Below are 14,725 nucleotides of genomic sequence, written 5' to 3'. Positions count from 1 at the left end.
GTCATCTCGAACGTCCGATGTAAAGCTGACTTTGTCTCCTGGACTTGCTGTGCATCATCACCTGTGACAATCAAATCATCGACATATAATACAAACAGCACACAACCTTCCCCGGAAGTGTGAACATACAGCTGCGGATCGGCCTTGGACCGCCGATATCCCAACTGAGTCTGGAGGAACGAATCAATCTTCTCGTTCCAAGCTCGCGGGGCCTGCTTGAGACCATATAGGGCCTTCTTCAACCTGTAGACTTTCCCATCTGAAGAACCAAAGCCAGGAGGCTGCTCAACGTAGATCTCCTCCTTCAAATCACCATTCAGGAAGGCCGACTTCACATCCAGCTGATAAACAGGCCATCTCCTATGGCCAGCCAAAGCAAGAACAGCTCTAATGGTTGCCATACGAGCTGTAGGGGCAAAGGTGTCATGACAGTCAATCCCTGGGCGCTGGGCAAAACCCTTAGCAACAAGGCGAGCCTTGTGCTTATCCAAAGTACCATCACTGAGATATTTGGCCTTGAAGACCCACTTGACTCCAATCACCTTCTTCTTCGGGAGGCGTGGCACAAGTGACCAAGTGCCATTCCTCTCAATAGCCTCCAACTCAGCTTCCATAGCTTTCTTCCATGGGGCGGACTGTAAAGCCTCCTTCACGGAGGTGGGCTCTCGATCCTGCATAACTCGGGACATCAAACAATAATTGGAGCACACAAGCTCCGAAGAATGCGCCTGGTGCCTCCGTGACCGCCGCGGACCATCCTGCGGTCCCCACTCCTCAGGAACCCCCTCGATCCCTGAATCACGGAGTGTGTCACGGGCCCAGCGAGAAGGAGGCCGAACCTCCCCTCGTCGTTCTCCATCAGTAGAAGACTCTGGAATGTCCACCGGTGGTAACTCCTCAGAAGGATCCGGTGGAACAGTAGACTCTGTGTCAGAAACAGAATCATAATCAAACGGCACAGGCTCCAGTGGAACTATAGAAGGAGCCAAACTCTCCCCTGGATCTCCAAGAACGGGATGCTCCTCACCCGTTGAAGAAGCCGGAACCTCCACAAACCGCACATCACGGCTAGTATATACATCCCGCTTGACGGTATCATACAGTCGGTAGCCTTGGGACTGTGAGCTGTAGCCAACAAATACCTGTTTTCGGGAAGCCGCTTCAAATTTGTCACGGTGAGCCTTGGGAATGTGAACATAGGCATCACACCCGAAGATCCGAAAGTAAGAAACATCTGGCTTCGTCCCAAAATAAGCCTCAAATGGAGTCATCCCTTCCACGGCCGAAGTAGGGGATCGATTAAGGATGTGGACTGCAGTAGCCACAGCCTCGGCCCACAGAACCTGAGGGGTCTGTCGGTGCTCCATCATGGTGCGCGCCATCTCGATCACACTGCGGTTCTTCCGTTCTAGAATACCATTTTCTTGAGGAGTATTGGTATTGGCAAACTCCTGGTGAATTCCTCTATCTGCACAAAACCGAGCAAATTCATTAGACACAAATTCACCTCCCTTGTCGGATCGCAAGGTCTTCAACTTCCGGCCTGATCGGTTCTCCTCAAAGAGAAGCCAATCCTTGAAGTGCGAGAAAGCTTTTAACTTTAGTGCCAAAAAGTAGGCCCATGTCAGCCTGCTATAGTCATCCACGATCAGCATGAAGTACGAGCTCCCACGCAGGGACTCATTCCTCATAGGGCCACATAGATCCGTAGATACTAGCTCCATCGGTGAAGTAGACCGCCGCGAAGCTGTGTGGGGAATGGCATCCCGATGCTGCTTCCCCCATATGCAGGAGACACATGGCTGCTGGCTCACCACTATATCCGGCAACCCTCGAACAAGCTGTCCACGTGACGCCTTCCGAAGATACTCATAGTTCAGGTGACCAAACCGAGCATGCCATAAGTCAGACTGTGACTGTGAGGTAAGAAGAAGAGTAGAGAGGGCAGTGGAAGACTTCAGTTTGTAAATGCCGTTCTCCTCATATCCAAATGATAGAACCTTCCTCGATTCACGATCAAGGACTCGCACTGTAGAACTGTCAAACTCCACCAGAAGACCAAGGGAGCAAATCTTATGAACTGAAAGGAGATGGTACCCCAATCCTGGTACATGCAAAACCTCTGAGGTATGGGTGCCACCTCGTCCATCCGGAATAAGCTGCATCTTACCCCGACCTGCAATAGAAACTGAAGAGCTGTCTCCAATGAGAACCTGCCCACGCGAAGGTCGCAGCTGGGCAACACCATCTGATGAAGGAGTCATGTGCCGTGAGGCACCACTATCAATAATCCACTCTCGAGATTGGGAAGCCGCCATCGCAGCATCAGAAGCATTCGGTGAAGCGTCCTCAATGACAACTAAATGTAGAAATGCAGCTGATGAGGGTGCAGCCACCACTCCAAAATCCTTGGTTTCCTTCTTCTTGGTGTCCTTCGAGTCTTTGTCAGGGCAATCCTTCTTCCAATGGCCAGTCTTTCCACAAATATGGCATGTGGAGTCTTTGTCCTTGTCCTTCTCCTTGTCCTTCTTGGACTTGTTATCCCCCTTCTTCTTCTTTTGGTCTTTCCCCTTCTTCTGAGAGGCTTGACCTGTCAACGCCTCCGTCTTGGAAGCATTCTGTCCCTTTAACTGTTCCTCTTGGTCCAAGACCATAGGAACCAACTCTTCCCACCGAAGAGTAGACTCTCGCCCCGAAGCAATAAGGGCAGAGTAAAATGTACCGAATCGTGGCGGCAACTGGGACAAGAGTGTAATCGCCATGTCTTCGGAGGAAATTGGCTTCCCCGCATTCTGAACCTGCATCTGTAGCTGCCTTAGCTTGTTAATGTGTTCCCTTAGCGAAGAAGACTTATTGACGGACAAGGTCCGCATCTGTACCTCCAAAGAAACCCTCTTCATCAAGGTCATCCGATTGTACATTTGATCAAGCTCCAGCCATATCTCACGAGCCACTGTCAAGTGCTAGATGTGAGCGATCACGGCTGTAGTGCATGATAGAAAGAGAAAGGATCGAATCCTGGCATTCAGTTTGTCCCAATGAGACTGGGCCCTGGCCAACTCCGCACGAGCATCGGAAGAGAGTTTGGACTCATCTCTTACCGAAGGCCGGTCAATATCTTCCTGTACCAACTCCGCCAAATCATAGGACTCCAGAATGGCCAACATCATAACGCGCCAAATGCGGTAGTTGTCGCCGTCGAGCTTCTGATCTGTAGGAAGAGACGGTAGGACAGGCACCTTCCGGTCCATAATCGCTTGGAACTCCAAGTCCATCTCTGTAGACATCTTCACCTGCAATGCCTTCTCAAACGCAAAAGCAGCCCCCTCTGACTGGGTAAACTCAGCCTGCTAAGGCTCTTCCGCGTCCCGAAGCTTTTTCACCTGCCGGAGGCGATGAAAAAGCAAAACCTGCACTTTTAGGTTGAAAACTCAAACTTTCTCCGCGTCAAACAGCAGTAAACAGCAGTAAATCCACCACCTGTACTCCTTTCCTGTGCGCCCACACTCGTTTCAGCCTTGTTCCAAGGCGCAGCCCTCCTGTCTGCCCTTAAACGCAAAAAACACAAATTTGTGTCGCGATGGAAACTCCTCTTCAGGTTGATTCTGCGCTCAGTCAGCCCTCAAACACTGCTCTGATACCATGTCAGAGTGTAGCGGTGCGCAAGCGTAGGACTGAGAGAGAGAGAACGCAGAGAGAAAAGGGAGAGAAAGAGACAGTGTACGATGAAGATCTGCTGTATAAAGAATGCTGAATACAAAGATATACACGGGCGCAGTGCGCTGGACTGCGTGTCTCCACCTCGACGATGCGACCTGCTGTCCACCTCGAAGTCTACTGCAGTCTGCACTGTCTGCTGTCTGAAATCTGTGAACAGAGACAGAAATCTGCACGGCACCGGTCTGTAATCTGCGACAGAGAATAGTGGCCAGACTGCTGAAAACGTCAGCAATAAATAGGCGAAAAATCACCTAGAACGGGGCGCCAAAATAGGGCGCAGCCTGGAATAAAATGGCTGCAGGCAGTCGGACTGCCACGTGGCAGTCCGACTGCTGCAGGTCCGACTGCAGCAGTCCGACTAGACTGCACCTGCCTGGCTGTGATCCTCTCTAACAGGGTACTGCTGGTTCATAACCAAATTGGTCGTCGTGTTGGTACATGAGGAGTGATAGCTGTGGTGAGTTTATCTCCCACGAGTTTTCCGAGTTTCTACAGAAGCATGGCATTTCTCGCCAGCTCACCTCTACCAACTTCCCCACTCAGAATGAAGTCAGAGAGCGTAGGAACCGCACAATCATGGAAATGGCATCCTCTATGCTGTTCACAGCAAAGCTTCCTGAGCGCCTTTGGATCGAGGCTGTTAACACTTCGGTGTATATCCTCAACTGGTACCCGACTGCAGCTCTTCCTCAAAACACCTCGTATGAGCTATGTTTTGGCTCTTGGCCTGTTATTTCCCATTTCAGAGTCTTTGGGTATCGTGCGTACATACACACGCCTGATGCAAGATAGGTAAGCTTACTCCCCGAGCTGATCTCCTTATTTTTGTGGGATATTCCTCTAAAGCAAAAGCCTATCGTTTGTTCGATCTTCCGACAAACAAGGTGATCATTAGATGGGGTGTTGTTTTTTACGAGAGGGATACCCTAGAACATCCCTTCGATACACACACCTATCATTCTGTTGTAGGAAAACTTCTTTGGTTAATTCACACTAGGCCTGATTTAGCTTACTCAATTAGCATACTCAGTCAGTATTTCAAAGCACCTAGGATGTCACATTGGATTGCATGTCTTTGTGTGTTGCATTATTTGCGGTGTACTTTTTCTTATTGCTTGACATATGGTTCTGGTTTATTTTTGCAAGGGTACACTGATTCTGATTGGGCAAGAGATCCTAACACCTGGCGTTTCCATGGCGGCTACCTCTTTACCTTGGGCACGGCTCCCATTTCTTGGTCCAACCGTAAGCAAGAGACGGTGGCAGCTTTCATGGCCGAGGCTGAGTACAGGGCTCTCTTCGATGGAATCACCGAGGCCATCTATCTGAGGAGTTTACTGGCGGCGCTTCATTTTCCATGTGACTCTCCCACAGTTGTCTACTGCGACAACCAAAGTACCATTGCCCTTGCGGGCAATCTGATCATCACACCACAGACATGGCACGTGAGAGTCCACTTTCACTTTTCCAGAGAGCAGGTTGAGCTAGGCACTATTCGCCTAGAGTTTTTGCCTTCATCAAATAATTTTGCAGATATCTTGGCCAAAGCGGTCAACCGGCCAGTTCTTCAGTACTTGCTACCCAAGATCAGCTTGGATATGCCCTCCGCTACTTCTTCAACTTGACGGGGAGAGGGTGCTTTCCCTTCCGGTTTGAGAGGGCGTGGCTCCTACTCTTGATCGTGACAATGATGATGCTTATAGTTTTTTAGACATTACATTCACTTATTCTTTTGTATTGTATTATGGGCATTTGTAACTTCATCCGCACTATTAGGATGACGTGATTGTAAAAGGGCACTTGGACAAATGAACACTTCCCCTGTGAGGGCACTATCCCAGTGGCACCGCTGCATAGCATATTGCATGAGCATGACATCTTGCATCTCCCTTTGCATTACCTTATGCATTGGCATTCTGTTCATGTCAACATGCATCTATGCGCATTTATCCCTTTTCGGTCTTTTGGAGTAGTCGACTCTAGGATCCACCATATTCGTAGCATAACACATGGCAATTCTCCTAAAGGCAATTTCCCTACCCTTGTTTGCTTGCTTGCTTTGCTTGTCTTGCTAAGCCCACCATTTATTTTGCCTCTCACATATTCAACACACGATTGGCACATACACTCACTTTTTTCATCCTTAGGCACTTATCCTCGTCAGTGTGAGGGATTAGCTTGCTAGTTTTGTGAATAACTTGGGTTTAAAACTCTCTTTATCTTTTCCTATCTGTCACTTAATCGATCGCTGCCCCTATATTACTTATGTATTTGCAAAACACTTTTCAAAAAACAAAAAAAAAAAACAAAACAAAACAAACCAAAACAAACAAGTTCATTGTTGATTCCATCCACCTTTGTAGGCCTTGGCAGGCCCTTGGGCAGCCGACGAGCACCCTTAGTCCGATGCCCTGACCTCTCTGGGGTGATCCCTTGGGCTCCCTTGATAAGATATCCATCGCCTCTGTAGTCTTGGTAGCCCACTGGGCAGCCGACGTGCACCTTTTGTCCAATTCCCTGGCTGCTTTCGGGTGTGACACCTTGGGGTAAATCAAAATTTAGGTTGGCCTACTTTTCTCGCTCTATTTTTTCTAAAACGGGGAGCAGATCGAGAAAGTTAAGTGGGAGAGGATCTAGAACCCTAATTTTCTATAAATTGGCAGCCAACCCTCCACTATTTCACAATCTCGTTTTTGTAGGTTTCAAGTGTTACAAGCTTGCTGCCCACACCCCGGTCACGGAGGACATCTCAGCCCTTGCTGTCCATCACTGTTCCCTACAGTCTGGCACCTGTTTCTAGCCCTCCACATGGTAATTGCTGTTGTTTCTGCTTGGCGACTGACTACTGTTCCTCTGCATTGCTGTCGTACAGCCTGCCACGCCAGCAAACTACTGCGTTTGCAAGCTCTAATTGCCGCCCTGATAGTTTTCTCTCTCCTGTGTGCAGTCGCTGCAGTCAATCTCTCTCCTGCAAGCTGTCTTGCCTACGTTTTTAGTCTTTCTCTCTCCTACAGGCTCCGTTTTTAGTCTTTCTCTCCTCTACAGGCTGTCCTGCCTGCGTTTTCAGTCTTTCTCTGTCCTGCAAGCTCCATTTTTAGTCTGTCTCTCTCTCCTGCAAGCTGTCCTGCCTGCGTTTTTAGTCTTTCTCTCTCCTACAGGCTCCATTTTTAGTTTTTCTCTCTCCTTACTGCTGTCTGCATCAGATCCAGCTTCTCACTGCTGCGTTTGCTGGTGTTCGACATCCAGAGGCTGCCTTGCTGCGATTCGGGATCCATTCGGAGTACGATACACTCTCCAACTCATTACCCCTGCCCTTATCCTAGAGATACAGGAGTTCGAGATTCAGTATTCATTCACTGCATAGTGTGTTTGCTGCATGAGCATCGTATTATCAGTAGTCATATCATTTCATTTATTCACTGTGTTCATTGTCTTTGAGTTACTCTAACCCTAACCCTAATTGTGTTCTTTTTATCAGTCTGTGCTTAATCGTACAGTTTCTGTTTATGTTTCTGTGTTAGGGTATTTTTCTTTACAACAAGTAGGGTTTCCACCATCACCATATGATCCGTGCCAATTACTAAAAAGACCCTGTACTTCGTGTAGTAGTCGAAGGCAAGGAATTTGCAGTTGATCCAAGAAAGTCATAGCGTTCATATGAAGGAAGAGACATCTATGTCTTCTCATTTAAATGAGTTTCATTCCATTTTCAGTGCTTACTTTGCAAGGCCTTAAGTTTGAGGAGAATATTAAGTGTCTTTTCTTGCTTGTCACACTGCCGAAGTCTTGGGATACATACTGCACTACTATGAGAGCAAACTCTCCTAACAATGGTCGTAAGCTTAAGAATGTAGAGGGTGCTTTTCTTACTAAAGAAGTGAACAAGAAGAATGTTGATATATCCTGTATTTCTCATGCACTTACAGTGAGAGGTAGACATGGTATAGTTGTGCCCTACATGTGAGAGATTGAAGATCCAATTGTGTCTAGATTGTAGAACAATCAAGGGGCAAATTGAACTTTTGAAGTATTGGCCATTCTTGCTAGCCATTGTATTGAAGATTGAAGAACATCAGCTTGTGTGTCAATATACTTCAATCTTCTAGTAATACAAGATAAAGAAATATTGCAAGGGCACCAAGTATTGGAGTCAATACGGTATCAAATATCCAAGATTAAGTGGTAACATCAATTTATGTGAATTTTATGCATACTATAATTAGTACTTGATTGAGTCATTTACTAGCCATTCTCAAAAGGATAGGTTGGTTTCATGGTTCCATTTCCAAGAAATTATCAACTCCCTCGATTTGGTGGGCCCATGGCACCTATTTGGGAGCCAGAATTATTGCTTGAGTGCTCAAATTGTATTCAATTGAGATGGGTTCAATTATGCCGATGCCTCTCAATTTAAGAATCCATAAGGTGAAGGGGAAAATGCATTGCCTAATCTTGGACAAGGCATTCAACATGGTCAACAAGCTGATAATGTTGGTGTAGACCAAAATGTGGGTCTTCCTAGGCCTCCTGATGTTAAGAAAATGAAGAATATGATTATCAGTTCAAAGACAGCAGAGCTAATACTCATTTTACTAATCTTGGAATTCTTCAAGAGCAGCAAAGGCAAGAAAAGAAAGTCATCTTCTAGAGCTTCAAGGCAGCAAGATGTACCAAAGGAGGAGCCAAAACAGTCTTGTGATACTCCCAATGTAGACAATGGGCAAAAACAACAAGAATCAATGGGGCAATCAAATGCCAATAAAAGGGCCACTTGGTAGTGTGAATGCATTTCATTATGGACAGCAAGGCATGCATGCTAAGGTGAGTCACCCAAGGTGCTTTGGAGATGGATCAATTTTGTAAGCAATGGCACGAAATACTTCAGTCATGGGAATGCATGGACCAAATGTATATGGTATGCAGCCACCTATGCAAGATATGCGAGGCCAAATGTATCCATGTATGACAAGTGGCATGAAAAACCCAATGTATAGGAATGTTGGCATGATGCCTTGGGCCTAAAGTAGCATGTTTGGCAATGCATCTATGCAGCCCAATATATTTGGGACTCATGGAACAGTTGTTGGTTATGTAAATGCACCATGTAATGCTAGTCAAAATATTGGTACGGCAAGTGCACTCTTTCTATAGCCACCTGTCTATAATAATTTGGCACTGATGGGTGAAGCGAAAGACTATAATGAGGATGGTAAAAGAGTGATGTTTGAAATCTTCAATGCGGCATAAGACAAATTGAAAGCATTGACTTTATTCAAGAGTATGACATAGCCAATTTTTTAGAAGGAAAAGCAACTACTTTTTGGAAAAGAAATGCACTACACTAGTGGTCTACCATTTTGATGCAAGATAAAGCACCATCAACTTGGGTTGAGTTCAAGCAAATGTTTGCTTCTATGTGGTTGAAAAGTGCTTTTGAAGTTGATGTAAGACTGCACGGCATAACTTCAATGCATCGCATTGCTGCCCATCACTTCTTATCATGTCATTCCTCTTTCTGAGCAAATAGAAAAGTATTGTTATGGGCTGCCCAATAAGATTCGGGATTTTTGCATAGAAACCACAATGAACAGCATGTCACAACTCATGGACACAACATGTATTGCTGATGCTTTGCTCCATGGAGAGTCTTCAAACTTCAATGGTGATGAGGATACAAGACCAAAGCAAGCTTTCAAGGGTATTAAAAAGGGAAAATCTGCAAATAGTTCTCAAAAGAAGCAAGCACAGCAAGGAAGGACATGGAAAAGTGCTGCCTAGTGTAAGAAATTAACGGCTGGAAATAAATGTTTCATTTGTGACCAGGAGGGGTATATGGCAAGGAGCTGTCCTAATAAACAGCAAGCTGAAAAGGCTGGAAATAAAGAGAATGCAAGGAGTAAGAACCCAAAACATTAGTTGCTTTGATGCTTGATGTAGTTTTCTCAAGGATAAAGATGATAATGTGACTGATGGAAACATGTCTAGCTTGAATAAAGATCCCATGTCATTTCCAAAAACTATATGTTGATTGCTTCTCACAATCACTTCCAAAATAGCTACCGCCTGAGAGGCCAAAGAATCATGCAATAGATTTCATCCTAGAAAGTAGCCCTCCTAACAAACCACCATATAGGGTGAGTGCAGACCAACAAGAGGAGATAATGAACCAAGTTTATGAGCTATTAGAAAAGGGGCTGATCGAGAATCAATTCCCTATTCCACAGATCAATAATATCATGGATAGGTTGTAGGGATCAGCCATATTCAGCCTCACTAATTTGAAAAGTGGATATCATCAAATACACATTAGACTAAAGGATGTACCGCAGACAACTTTCAAGACATCTTCTAGATTGTATGAGTTTCTTTGTCATGCCATTTGGACTTACAAATGCTCCTACAATGCTTAATGATACAATGGACAGGATTTTCAACCCACATAGAGCATTCCTCGAAACTTTTTTTTATGACTAAGTATTCAATGAGTTGTAGAAGTATCCTTCGATGATAAATGACAAGAAAAGTGAGTTTTTTTTGCATGAAGTCCACTTTTTGGGGTATATAGTGTCGGCTGATGTTGTTTCATTCTCTCTATGTTTCATTTTAACATAATGCATATAGACAACAAAAAGCATGAAGTGGCCAATGCACTGTCTCATAAGCCTTAGATCTCATCTGTCAGTCTCGTTTGTAACACTGAGTTTGGATGCCATGAAGGATTTGTATGCTGCTAATTCTGATTTTGATAATGTTTATGATCAGCTTAGCAATGGCTACAGACATGAGCATTTTGGATTTAGAGATGGCTTTTTAATGATGCATGGGTGAATCTTTGTCACAAGGCAATTGAGACCAAAGATAATGACACAAATTCATTATCCTCCTTATAAAGAGCATAGAGGTATCAATGTTGCAGTTAAGATAGTGGAGCCCTTTTCTATTGGCTAGCTTTGAGACACAATGTAGAGGAGTTCATCCATCTATACATTATATGTCAAAAAATCAAGTATGATAGACAACAAGTGCTAGGCTTATTGCAACCCTTGCCTATACCTGATAAGCCCTCGTAGAGCAATACTATGGATTTTATATTTGATCTTCCGAGGACTTCTATAGGGAATAATGAGATTTGGACTATCGTATGCATGTTCAGTAATTTGGTGCACTTAATTCCTGACTAGGAAAATATTGAGGCTGATCACATGGCATGATTGTGTTTGTAGCACATATCTAAGTATCATGGCATATCTGAGTTAATCATTAATATCTAGACCCAACGATAATTAGTTTGTTTTTGAAGGGGCTGTTTGAGAATATGGATATCACATTGAAGTTTTCTTCATCCCTCCATCCACAAACGGATGATTAATCTGAAGAAGCAAACCCCACAATCTTGGATCTCTTGAGGTGTTATGTATCATAGCAGATCACACAATAGGAGCAGTATTACTTTTGATTGTGTTTGCATATAATAATACACAATATAGTTCCACTAGTAAGGCTCCATTATACAAGAAAGTGCCTCCTATTTTACACACCCAAGATTTTGAATTTCAGAAAGTGCCTCCTATTTTCCTATTTAGCCTAAGATTGAGGAGCTAGATGAGATTTTGATACCCAAGTATATTTTGGCACATAAGGAAATGAAGATTATAGGTAAAGTGTCCAAGAGATATTTGATGAAGTTCCATAATTAGTCACCAATGGATGCTAAAGGGATGGAAGAGGGTGACTTAGTAGACCATCCTCAATTGTTGTAGCTTTACCTCGATGTTTTTCAATTAGAGCCAACTTTAGATCAAACTCAATCAGGTTCAATAGAATAGAGATCCAAACCATTACACAATACTCGGTGGGGAAGATAGCACTTTCACTCCTCCAGTTATGGACAACTCTAGTATATAGTGGAACTTGGATGTATTCAACATGCATCCCAAGTATTGATGCTGACAATATGTCTGCCATGGCTTGCAAGGTATACATCATTGCGTTTAAATCTTTCTCTTTTCATCATTTTCATTCTTGTAAAAGGGTGCTTAGGCAAACAAACAATTCTCCATGAGGACATTTTAAGGCTTCTAAATATGCTAAACTCCTCTCCTTCTTATTGCATTGAGTCTTTGGAGAGAGAGTGCAAGCTGCTCTCCATGAAGCGTATCTTGTGGGGTCAGTGCTTTGCAAGCTCCTATCTAAGTTTCATGGTGTGGCCAAATGCCTTGAGGGCCTAAACCTCAATGACTTTAGTCTGTTTTCTTCACATGCAATCTATGTTGCTGGAGCGTCAGTCTGTCATAAGGCTATGAAGGCTACCGTCTCAAGTTAGTACCTGATGTTTCAATATTTCCAGCTACACACATGGGTGGCAAGAAGAAGATGATGATGATGAAGTGCTTCTTCTATGGCAAGAAGGGGCATCTCTAAAAGGGTTGTGAGAAACTAGCAACCTTTCGAGAGAAGAAGCAGTGGACTCTTAAGGGAGGCTTGCCACATGCAACAACTTAGCTTGGTTGTTCAAATCCTAGAGCCAACGTGAGTTCCAAGTCCATGAAGGTTTGGATAGTGAACATGGTTGCTCTTAGTCTGCTCTCACATGGGGGGACACTTTTGCATTTCAATTAAAGGGCAGATCATGGTCATAATTTGCTTTTACAAGTCATCAATGACAAGCATCGAGATTCAAGAAATTTCCATTTTTTGTGATCAGAGATCGATCGACATTGACATTGGTGTCTTTCCGAGGCACATTTGTGGTGGCTTCATCACCCACTGCTTGGATATCCAAGGTCCTAGCTGATTATCATTGTTTGTATATATTATGATGTTATAGCTTTGGTAGATCATTGTTATTGTATGGGACATGGTGGCGATCCTAATCACCCATAGTGGTAAGGGAAATGGTGGTGATACACTAATCATTGTATATTTATTGTATTGATGAGAGAGAAAGTTAGTTAATTAGTTAGTTAGTTTAGAATGTATCATGGGCATTAGGCAACATGTTTCCGCCTTCAATTGGGCATGTGACAAGGGCAGCTTGGTGGCTCATTTTAGGGTTTCAACTTTCTCTAGTCATCTTGTGACTCATCCCAAGGCTTCTATATATGCGTTCTGTGCTGCATGTGGGGGCTGACAGATTGCAGCCTTGTACCTTCCATTTCAGTCAGTTTTCTTCCTTCAATCCTACTGTGTTTCCGTTGTTGCCATCTTCTCTTCTAACTCGGAGTCCTTGTTCTTTTCTGCTGCACACTCTCAAAAGAGACATGTCTGCACATGAAGAAGATCAAGATACATATGCTAAACGGCTGCAATTCTGTGGAGGGTGAAGACGGCAAAATAGAGCTAACATTTGATAATAATTATTTCCAAGTAAAACATCATTGCTTTCTTTCCGATTGACCCTTCCAAAAAGTCAACAAGTCCAAATTTTATACTTTATTACTTAATAAGCCTTATAATTCTCCTAGTCAGAGAGGTTTGATCTTCTAACAAAAATTGGTTTAGTCATTATCTCAAAAAACTGACGCACCGAAACGCAGTGCCCTCAAAACACGCAATGGGTCATCCATAAAAGTACTCTTTGCTGGTAAAGGAGTTGCAACAATTCCAGCCTTCAAATCAGGCAAGCCTGAAACATAAGACACAAGGTAAATTGACTACAACCTGCATAGCAATTTGAAGTAAGAATAAAATGCATGCATTCTTTAGCTATATGTACAAATGTTAAAGTACATACCTCTTCCAGTTGGATCTTCCACCATTCCTGTGTTTATGTTGTAAAATAGGCTGCAACAATTGAAGGGGACTAGTGAAATTATGAAAACAAATCGTACGCTCAATCAGAAGCCCCAGTAAAAGTAAGAGACAATGAAGATGTCAAATTTCTTGCCCCAGAGTGCAGTTCAACCTGATGCAGTTAAGAAAATGCCTTTTTGCAGATAGTTTGCAAGCAGATGCAATTCCGAAATATTACAAGAGCAGAAAAGAGTTTTGATCTCACTAAAATGGATAGTGCACATTAGGAAACACTTCCTCTGTGGAACCCCACCCCAGCCAACATAAAGAGATAGCATTGTGGCAGCAAACAACCTGTGACAAAATCTGTGACAATACTCCTCTCTATTAACAGCCAAATTGAACAGCACTGTGCAATGCTATATGACAAGTAAACTACTGACTATTAAAGCTTCATCTGACCATCCAAGCGCATTAACACTGCCCTACCTAGTTCTATGCCATCCTGCCCTACCTCTCAGCCTCCCCTCCACCCCCCAAAACAAACAAAAAAGACCCGCTACCACCTTCCCGTTTATCCCTGCCTTCTCTGCCTCTTGTCCTTCACTTCCTTTCTCCTCACCCACCACCTGCCCTCAAGACTGGCCTGTATCACCTACATGGCCTGCATTGGGATTGGTCATTGGCTGTGAAAAAGACAGCCATCAGGAGGAATGCCATATTAGCAATGCCTTTCTCGAGGAAGAAAGGGAGAGACAACCAAGATGCCTAAATGTGAGAGTCAATGGCATTACCTGTAGAGGCAGGCTCTTCACCCAAAGAAGATGGTAAGGCCCAATGTATGCAGCTCAAGTACAAAGAGGAGGATCCCCTTCCTTTTGCCAAAGCTTGGAGGATAGGGAAAAATACACAAAAAAATGCACACTCTAGTATGATTCTAATATGAGGTGGACAAAATGCCCTTCACGACGAAGAAGGTTATCCTATGAGGACTTCTAGGTCCTAGATCCTATCTATATTAGATGATGACCTTACTAAAATGCAAGTGAGGCACTGTCAGGCCAATTATCAATATGTCTAGGATACTTAAAGCCAGAAAAAATGGTTGAGTAACCATTGATGGCAAGGCATTTGAATAGAGACTTTTGGCCTATGAGATAGATGTTGTAGAGCTATAGATGACAATGTGATGGCAAGGCAATTGAAAAGGGGCTTGTGGCCTATGAGATAGATATTGTAGAGCTATAGATGACAATGTGGAATTGTAACAGCT

At 44.0% G+C, this 14,725-nt stretch overlaps 1 protein-coding gene across 3 annotated transcripts in view; it reads right to left on the bottom strand.

Annotated features, from left to right (window-relative positions):
• Positions 1-14,725, bottom strand: part of LOC148008928 (CCA tRNA nucleotidyltransferase, mitochondrial-like) — a 136,457-nt gene that overhangs the window by 52,476 nt on the left and 69,256 nt on the right. For all 3 annotated transcript variants that reach the window (XM_087673898.1, XM_087673897.1, XM_087673899.1), the window contains 2 exons: positions 13,454-13,503; positions 13,247-13,345 (listed from right to left, as the gene is read on the bottom strand). In XM_087673898.1, the coding sequence (XP_087530024.1) occupies positions 13,247-13,345; positions 13,454-13,503 (149 nt within the window). The remainder of the gene's footprint in view (positions 1-13,246; positions 13,346-13,453; positions 13,504-14,725) is intronic.

The sequence above is a fragment of the Lygodium microphyllum genome, unplaced genomic scaffold, assembly GCF_053477565.2.
Source record: "Lygodium microphyllum isolate KBCC unplaced genomic scaffold, Lygodium_microphyllum_v1.1.10 scaffold_45, whole genome shotgun sequence".
NCBI lineage: Eukaryota > Viridiplantae > Streptophyta > Polypodiopsida > Schizaeales > Lygodiaceae > Lygodium > Lygodium microphyllum.
This window is presented reverse-complemented; position numbering and strand designations above follow the sequence as displayed.